This window comes from Nannobrachium achirus, assembly GCF_963921795.1.
Source record: "Nannobrachium achirus genome assembly, chromosome: 11".
Classification (NCBI taxonomy): Eukaryota; Metazoa; Chordata; class Actinopteri; order Myctophiformes; family Myctophidae; genus Nannobrachium; species Nannobrachium achirus.
Window position 1 is genome coordinate 57,569,339 of NC_137820.1, and position 10,167 is coordinate 57,579,505.

Below are 10,167 nucleotides of genomic sequence, written 5' to 3' on the forward strand. Positions count from 1 at the left end.
AAGGCTCGCCACGTCGGGTTTCATCATTAACTCCAGCATAGTGTACAGTATGTACTGTATAAATTGAGAGACCCCACGGTTACGTTTTGGATATTAATTTAACCCAATTTCGGCGACGAGCGCATTTGAGTGCTTGAATTAGCGATCATGTACCGTTCCTGCACGGGATGGTCTTCTCCCAGGTGGGCCGTGGACCCCCAAATAAATCATCGCGTGCGCGGGGCTGGGCACAGCCAGGTTTGGAGCTTCGGGTTTTATCCATATTTAAAAGGACTCGCGTCACTGTATAAATTGGAGGCTCACGCCTCACGGTAGATCACAGCGGCGCCACGCTGGTCCCGAAAATGCTCTCGCATGCGTTCGTAGGCTATAATGTGCTTGTTCTGAGCCAGGTCCGCAATCTTAAAATATAGACTGTTAAAGCACTTAACAGTAGATTGCTTCCATGTTGCTAGATTTTGATTGCTTGTCATTGTAACTTGGAAATAAAATCGGCGTGCATGTCCATGATGTAGCTGGCTATAATATACTTTTATAAAATGTTATATTTTCACAGGATTATTTATTATTGTGTTGGATATACATTTTCGAGTGGATACATGTGTCCATTGCCTGTCAAATAGTTACACAATGCTGCTCTGCACGTCTACAATGGAACAAAGTGGTGTAGGATGAATCCTACACCACCTCTGGACTTGACGTGAGATTTGATCCTACCCTACGCCAACGTCAAAGTCAAGTTGAAATGATAAATGTCGAGACTTCCCTAAATTTCGGTGTACACCCAAATTTTGATCTGCACCACGTTGATAAATGATGTTAGACACGTCCCCCTACACCCAGGAACCAATGGCACTTACAGCCCTCTTTGTGTATACATGTCACCTGACGGTCGCTTATCTCCCGATTAGGGAGGGATATAAACAGCCTAAGTCAGCCTGACAATCGACAAATCATTAATTTACACTTTTTGTGGTCATTTTTAATAGAAACACAGATATGAAGCTTGACATTTTTTATAAAATATTTTCAAAACATGTTTATTTTAGCGTCGGTTTTTCAAGAAAAAGTTGACTATAGGTCCTTTAAACTGGTAATTGCGACCGTAGGTCGCATTTACTATCAAACCCTGCACAAAGTGTAAGTCAGTCTGTCTGTCACACCTCACACGTCACACTCTTGCCCTGCTCATATCTCCGCAACCGTTGCCCCGATCCATGCCAAATTTTGCACACACACTCCTTACCTGCCAAACTACAACCTCCAAGGACCCCCGGAGCTCCAGGGACCCCCAGGTCCCTGGGGGACCCCCAGATGTAAAAAATGACCAAATGTGCTAAACTGACCAAATGACCACCCCAACGGGGCTGCTCACGGGGAATTCCCGGGGACCACCGACTCCTGGTGCTCCAGAACGGATGCAAAAGTGGTGGCGCCCCCAGTGGAGGACCCCCTACACTGCAGCTCACATAAAATGCCGTAACTCCGGCTAGGAGCGACCGGGACAGCCGGGGCCGGTACCTATTCGTCCGCCTTGCCGGCGCGGAGACCCCACCCCTCATTTCTCACATGGCCCTCTTCTAGCGCCACCATGAGGCCGATTCTTGCAAAACACATTTTTGGACACTGCTCCTACAATTTTTGCCCTAAAATCACGCAAATCGGTACACAGTATGTCTACACTCATCCCATCAACATGAATCTCTCCCATATAGCGCCACCTCCAGGCCGATTTTTAAAAACACATTTTTGGACACTGCTCCTACAGATTTTGCCCTAAAATCACGAAAATCACTACACAGTATGTCTACACTCATATCATCAACATGGATCAGGAAGATTTTGGCAAAACACATTTTTGCCCTATTTGTGGAGATAAGTGACCTACGGTCGCTTATCTCCCGATTAGGGAGTCTTACTGGTATAATATGTGGTGACATCAACCATATTAGTCCTAATCTGTAAGTGAATAGTTATACACTTAATCTGTTCGCAGAGCAATTTGTAAGCAAATACTGCTAAATGGATTGACAACTAATTCATGACATGTTGCGGTGGATGAGTCTTTAAATGATTGATGGCTGCCAGACATTGAAACAGCAGGTCGGGTTTTAATATTGTCACTTGTTGTTCAGTTTGATTGGACTGATTGTATTTTATGGGCTGCTGACACATTGTCAGACACTCCCAAGAACACTTTAACTGGCACAGGGAACGTACTGTAATGAGGCCGAATTGTACATAGATTTTGATGTAACTGGAAACACACTCTTGTTTTATACTTTATACTTTACTGCACTGTTTCTGTTTGCACTTCCTAATTCCAACTGTTCTCAGAAAGAATAAAACAAAAAGAACATGATTTTTCTTGATATATAGAATTCTCAGAGTGCGACTCACATTTGCTATTTCAGGTCAAATAGAAATAAACTCATTAGCTGAATGTGGGAATCTACTTTAGATGTAGGCATGGTACTACATTTTCCCAGACAAGCAATGCCGTTTTCTCCAATAAAGTAAAAACCGCCAACCCCTTTTGATATAAATTAGGGAGAGGGAGAATTACTTTTTTCAATAATGTACTTATTATCATCATCATTATCTTCCTAGATAGATGTTATACACATTAACTTAAGTTATTCTGTGTTATAATAATCGCATATAGCATGATATTATTACTCAATATGACTCTCTCTCTCTCACAAAGCCTACACCAGGGGTCTTCAACGTTTTCAGGTCAAGGACCCCTTAGTTGAGAGAGAGTTGAAGCAGGACCCCCACAACCTTTTCGTAGATTCCATAAAGTTTAATCATTTGACAGCACAATCATCAGTGTATTTTGGATTCATGTCAAATTGTGTTTTCAGATATTTAACCACTTGAACCGTCAATTCTTAATAAAGTTCACCTTTCACTCTGTACTTAGTCTGCTCTTTTCCCCCTCTACAAAACCTCTTTGCCAAAAATAGCTGATCTACAAGCTCGCAACGCCTCAGAGCACGAGGCGTTGTGAGGTTGTAGATCTGCTATTTTTGGCTAAAGTTCTCAGAATATGGATGCTAGGGTTCAAGTGGTTAATATAAAAAAGGAGAAAAAAAGGTATCTATCCCACAACAATTTGGAGGACCCCCTGTTGTAACTCTGAGGACCCCCTAGGGGTCCCGGTCACCCTGTTGAAGACCCCTGGCCTACACCATTTCCCTTCAATGTCCAAGAAAATGTACTATGTACTTGTGCACAGGCGTTACTGACCACACACACAGTAACCTTAAAAACACGCCCCAACTAAATAGCCTGCAGCTTGAGACGGTTGGAAAACACAATTCAACTCCCCAAGGTCAACCTCCAAACCGAGCAGCATAGTTTGTTTCAAATATTATGTCACGTTGGCAACTGACAGCAGCCTCATCACCACATCCCACACCAATGCAACCAAACAAGGAAAGCTTTTACAGGCAGCCTTTTCCAAACACAACATCCCAGAACTAAACACACGGTAAGCAAAGTTTAGCCCAAATTCTGTGATACAGAGACTAATATGTCTCTGTGTTACACTGTGTTTTTTGTACGACCATTTTTCATACAGCCGTGTAATTCTGTTTACCACATTACCCACTGGCGCACCTATTTTGGTCATTCCCGGAAATGTTCAATTCAAATTCAGATTCAAATTCAAAAGGTCTCAAATGGAAGTTCTCCATTTGAGACCTTTTGAAAAAAACAAACAAACACATAAATAAATATGGAGATAAGACGTTTCTGCCCGACCGTGCCGATATGCTAACCACATAAAGCGTAGTAGTGTCCCTATTCTGGGCATGTCATGACATTCGGCAAACAATAGGCAAAGAATCTGTGAAAATTGTCTAGTGAGCTATAGATTGGCTATTTTTGGCAAAGCGATTTAGATGTAGGGGGAGAAAAGGAGGGGGCCAAGTATACTGTAGATCCCCATAGGGCAGGGGTCTTCAACGTTTTCAGGCCAAGGACCCTTTAGCTGAGAGAGAGATGAAGCAGGGACCCCCTCTACTAAATGTGTGATGGAGATAATCATCGATTTCATAGATAGATTCATAGACAGCACTGTCATCAGTCTATTTTGGATTCATGTTAATGTATTTTCAGACATTTAACCACTTAAATCGTCAATATTTTGTAAACTTGACCTTTCACTATGTACTTGGTCTGCTCTTTTTACCCTCTACACCAAACCTATTTGCCGAAAATAGCCGATCTAAAAGCTCTGAACGCCTTGCAGCTCGAGGCGTTGAGAGCTTGTAGATCTGCTATTTTTGTCTAAAGTTCTCCTCGGAATAGGGATGCGAGGGTTCAGGTTGTTAATTTAAAAGAATTATCCTATCACAGAAGGATTTGTCGGCCCCCTGTAGTAACTCTAAGGACCCCCTAGGGGTCCCGGACCCCCTGTTGAAGACCCCTGCCCTAGGGGGCTCCTGGTGGTCAACAAAGCATAAAGGGCTTCATAAAGTGGTTAATTTACACCGTCATCACACACCCTAAGAATAGACGATCTAGCGACACCGTGGTATAACGAAGCATGAACCGGGTTAAAGGCCACTGTCTGTGTCTGTGTCCGTTCCCTGTAGCTGCATCAGGTATGCAGTGTCAGGCTGTCAGAAGCATGTTTCATGCATGAGGTGACCAGCAGCATGCATGCAGAGGTGACCAACAGGGCCACAGGTTGTTGTCGACCGGGATCACGTTGACCTCCTTCTCCGCGGGGGCGGGGGCCACCTCCAGAACACACCCAGACTACTGGCCAGCCGGGCCACAGACACCCTCTCCTTTTGTTACTGGGAACCAGAAACTAATACTTGGAGCAGCACTACGTGTTAATTAACAAGAGGGGGGAGCAGAGCCAACACATTGAACACGCACACGCCTACGGGTCAGACAGACACGCCGCGCACGTAAAAATAAATCTTTCATACTTGAATTGGATCATTTTACAAATCGATTGCAGCAGCATGAAACCTTTTTTGGGGGATTTGGATATACACATACTAGTACATAATACCTCACTATAACATAATTTTCCTATGACAAATAAAACCATGTATATTCTACCCAGCTTCCTCGACCTATTAATATTTTATCAAAGCTAACTGTAATTTCCTCTTGCTTTGCTTAATAATGGAAAGCGGTTGTTAGTTTGTTATATGCCGGGCAATGATTTGCTCTGCATTACCATGAATTGTTTCCCCGTATTATGTAACTTACTAAAAAATACACAAGCTATAATCAAAACTGCAGAGTCCACAACCAAACATAAAGGACGTGTACAGTAAGTCATTACTTAGCAACAAGTGGCCTCAAGTATGCATTCATTCTATGCTGTAGTCACCGTAAGCAGAAGCAGAGAGGCGGTGTTACTATACTCACACTAGGAAGTGGTAGAGGAAGCATTTCAGGCCGGCAGGTCTCTCTAGGAAGTTGTAGACATCCCCCTGCATGCTAGTCTTCATGTGGGGGCTGTGGAACTCCTTATGGTGCTGGTGCAGCCAGCTCGAACGAGGGAGAGGCGGCGGGGGACCTGAGATGGAGGGCCGGCTCTGATGTGCGATCTGCAGCGCAGGGTCCTTTGTGCTTGACGGCAGGCTGTAGGGAATGCCTGATCCATTATTCACCGCCGCAGGGTCCAGTTCCAATGAAACAGGAGAGTAGAAGAGGCTCCTGTCAGCAGCAGCAGGAGCGTGTGGAGTGGTGGCTGTGGTGGTGATAGTAGTAGGGGTGGCGCCTGTGCAGGCGGCCTGGTCACCTTCGGAGTCCAGGCTCTGGCCCAGGCTCTGGTCCAGGCTCTGGTCCTCCAGGCTGAGGCTGAAGCTGGTGTAGCCGTTGGGCCCAAAAGCACCACCACCGCCGCCCGACTTCACCGAGCTCCTTCTGCTGCCGCAGTCCCTGCCGCCGGCCCCGCGGCATGTCATGGGGAAGGTGCGCGCCTGCCTTTCGTCCATGATGCTTTGATGAGGGGTGGTCCCGGGTTCAGGTCAGGAGGATGCTGGCAAACGCTGGTTGCGCTCAAGCCAGGAGGTCACAAGCACACACAGGTGAGGTCCAAGTGGAAGGGATGCAGAAGCGAGACCGTGAGGTAGAAGACCTTACCTAAGCATGCCTGGCTTCCCACTGCGATGAAGGGCTCTCTCTCTGGGTGGGTACGTGTGTGTCAGGACCTGTAGTGGGGGAAGTGACAAGAGTCAAGCAGATTGTATGACAGTGAGCCCTAAGCCCTTTACCATGCACTGGGATGGACCTTGTAACCTAGTAGTCGTGGTCTGTGGCTCCAGTCCGCCACATCCCCTTTTGGCCAATGACCAATTTACAAAGTACTGTACGCACATCCAAAAGAACAAACAAACAAACAGGTGCTGGAAAGAAGAACATGCTCAAAACCTCAGCTTGCTGGTAATCCATTAAATTAACTATGGGGGCTTGATTCATCGATCCAGTGTGTGGACTCGATTTCTCCAGTTATTCAGTTCTCCCTGGGACCATTTTTTGATTGATTGAATAATGTATTAGTCAGAAACGTAACGTGTCATGTGGTAGTCAGACATTAAGGCTTAAAAGGATAACACCAGTAAGACTCCCTAATCAGAGAGATAGAAGAAGGCAATGGTAGCCGACCAGGAGGGAATATGGGGAAATGATCCATGTTGATGACATGACTTACGAGATTCTGTGTACCGCTTTGCGGGATTTTAGGGCAAAATCTGTAGGAGCAGTGTCCAAAAATGTGTTTTGCAAGAATCAGCCTCATGGTGGCGCTAGAAGAGGGCCATGAGGTGGATGTTGTGAGTTGCCATCCAAGGAGTGTGTGTGCAAAGTTTGGCAGGGATAGGGGCAACGGTGCCAGAGATAAGAGTAGGGCAAAAGTGTGACGTACAGATGGACAGACAGACAGATGTACGCAATTAAAAGTAAAATCTCTATCACACTTATGCCAGGGTGCCCGAGACTACCCTCCCTCATGCCAGTGGGTGGCACCCATGCCTAAGGTTGCAGCAAAACAATGTTGCATGACAAGTAAACAACATCATCAGGCTTAAGTAAGTTTCCGGTATTCTGTGATATTAATGTCAAAGGGGAACGGAAACCAAGGGAATTACTACAGGGAATTTGTGAGAAAGGATTTGGAGTGAAATCTAAGTGCACTGTTGATAAAAGGGCTATAAGCATAGCCTATGACTGCACATAACACAACACAACCCCATAATAACACAACACGTACTATTCTCAGAAAAACAATGCTGCTCCAGGGAATATACGGATGACAGCGAAAGGTCAGCACAAAGGTTGTCTTCTGACAGCACTCTGGAAGGATTTGCTACAGGAAATAGTAGACAATCCAGTTGTAACGCCTTGATGTCAAACATGCCTATAGGGAGAACTGGTATTATTGCGACCGTAGGTCGCAGTTACTTGCGCTCCTATACTATCCAAACCTCCACCGGCTGTCCGTCAGTCCGTCAGTCTGTCACACGTCACACTTTTGCCCTGCTCATATCTCCGCAACCGTTGCCCCGATCCATGCCAGATTTTGCACACACACTCCTTGCCTGCCAAACTACAACCTCCAAGGAGCTCCAGGGACCCCAAAATCCCTGGGGGATCCCCAGGTGTAAAAAATGACCAAATGTGCAAAAATGACCAAATGACCACCTCAACGGGGCTGCTCACAGGGAATTCCCGGGGACCACCGACTCCTGGTGCTCCAGAACGGATGCAAAAGTGGTGGCGCCCCCAGTGGAGGACCCCCTCCACTGCAGCTCATATAAAATGCCTTAACTCGGGCTAGGAGCGACCGGGAGAGCCGGGGCCGGTACCTATTCGTCCGCTTCGGCGGAGCGGAGACCCCACCCCTCATTTCTCACATGGCCCTCTTCTAGCGCCACCATGAGGCCGATTCTTGCAAAACACATTTTTGGACACTGCTCCTACAATTTTTGCCCTAAAATCACGCAAATCGGTACACAGTATGTCTACACTCATGTCATCAACTTGGATCTGTCCCATATAGCGCCACCTTCAGGCCGATTTTTTAAAACACATTTTTGGACACTGCTCCTACAATCTTTGCCCTAAAATCACGCAAATCACTACACAGTATGTCTACACTCATCTCATCAACATGGATCTGTCCCATTTAGCGCCACATTCAGGCCGATTTTTTAAAACACATTTTTCGACACTGCTCCTACAGATTTTGCCCTAAAATCACACAAATCGGTACACGGTATGTCTACACTCATGTCATCAACATGGACCTGTCCCATATAGCGCCACCATCAGGCCGATTTTTTCAAACACATTTTTGGACACTGCTCCTACAGATTTTGCCCTAAAATCACACAAATCGGTACACAGTATGTCTACACTCATCTCATCAACATGGACCTGTCCCATTTAGCGCCACCTTCAGGCCGAACACATTTTTGGACACCTACAGATTTTGCCCTAAAATCACGCAAATCGCACAGTATCTCTACAGTCATGTAATCAAAACACATCTGTCCCATCTAGCGCCACCATCAGGACGATTTTTGTACAACAAATTTTTGGCCTATTTGTAGAGATAAGCGACCAACGGATTAGGGAGTCTTACTGGTTGTATCCATTTCAATTGTATTATATGCATTCATATTCATAGATGATGCATATCTGTGTCCCAGCACAGCTGCCGGCTAGTCATTGTTTTTTGGAGCTGTGTGAAGCACAGGCTCCCTATACGTGGCCGTGTGGGTGGGTCTGTCTGTGTGTCTGTCTGTCTGTCTGTCTGTATGTAGCCTGAACTTCCTAAACTTCGGCACGCCACTAGTCCCAGTTTTGCCACCACACACTCGCGCCATATGTCAAATCGAACGGCTTACTCGGGAATTGTGGGCTATTACTTTTCTAAGAGAAAGGTTCTATAGTTTAATTGATATTAATTTATTAGTGAATTAATTTTCCCCATTGACTTATAATGGGAATCGCAAAAACTCACATTCAATTATTTGTCTCTCGCAAACCATAGGGGCTAGAGTTTCAAGACTTGGAGAGGAGGTTCATAATGATTTCAAGGATTAAATAAAAAATAATTGTGTCATTTGGCCACATGGTGGCGCCATAACACCCCACTTTACGTTTTGGCCTGTAACTCTTGAACCGTAGGTCGGAAAATTAAAAATATTTTTTCCCTGGATTCCTTGGGTCATGACGCATCTCCCCATATAGGCCACGCCCATTTGCGCCATGATAGATTTTCCGCCATCTTGAATTTTCTCCAAAACACACTTTTTGCTCCTTTTCCTACATATTTTCTTCAAATGTCACAAAAATCGGTACACATGATCCACACACACACACACACACACACACACACACACACACACACACACACACACACACACACACACACACACACACACACACACACACACACACACACACACACACACACACACACACAGCTCCACTTCACACGGGTGTGATTTTTTTTTTCATTTTCATGTTTTCATTTCATTTGAAAGCTGGGGATCACAGTTTTGAAGATATGGCTTATAGAATGATGCCATGCTGAAATAGTACTTTTGAGATATTCAAGTTTTAAATAAATGTCTAACCTGCAATGACCTGACTCCGCCACATGGGGAGCAATCTTCAATTCAATCTTCAATTCAAAGAAGCTTTATTGGCATGAGAACACAAACGTTTACACAGTGGTGGAAAAAGTACCTACATTTTATAATTAAGTAAAAGTATCAATTCTGCTATGTAGAATCACTCTGTTACAAGTAAAAGTCCAGAATTAAAAATGTACTTGAGTAAAAGTACAAAAGTATTGGTATCCAAATGTACTTAAAGTACCAAAAGTAAGCTGGGGTGATCCACTGTGTCATCATCAACAGTGTATAGATTCTATACACTGTTGATGATGACAAAGTGGATCACCCCAGCGATGGTCTGTTCAAACCACTGACTGACTGACTGGCTGAAGTTTGCATAGGAAAAGGTAGTTTCATGACAATACAGTTCACTTCACTGGTACACGGTCAACTAAAATAATCACCCAAAAAAGCCTATAGATTGTTTCAATTGAGGTCCTTTTTTAACGCGTCGGCGATTTTATAACCTTTTCTGTCAAGTCTTGTAACTAAAACCTGTATATAG

At 44.8% G+C, this 10,167-nt stretch overlaps 1 protein-coding gene across 1 annotated transcript in view; it reads right to left on the minus strand.

The window, feature by feature from the left end:
• kcnq1.2 (potassium voltage-gated channel, KQT-like subfamily, member 1.2) overlaps positions 1-5,972 on the minus strand; it is a gene marked incomplete at its 5' end in the record, with an annotated part of 482,784 nt that extends 476,812 nt beyond the window's left edge. The window contains one exon of the mRNA XM_080737216.1: positions 5,401-5,972. Within this exon, the coding sequence (XP_080593342.1) occupies positions 5,401-5,972 (572 nt within the window). The remainder of the gene's footprint in view (positions 1-5,400) is intronic.
• Positions 5,973-10,167: the final 4,195 nt, after the last annotated feature.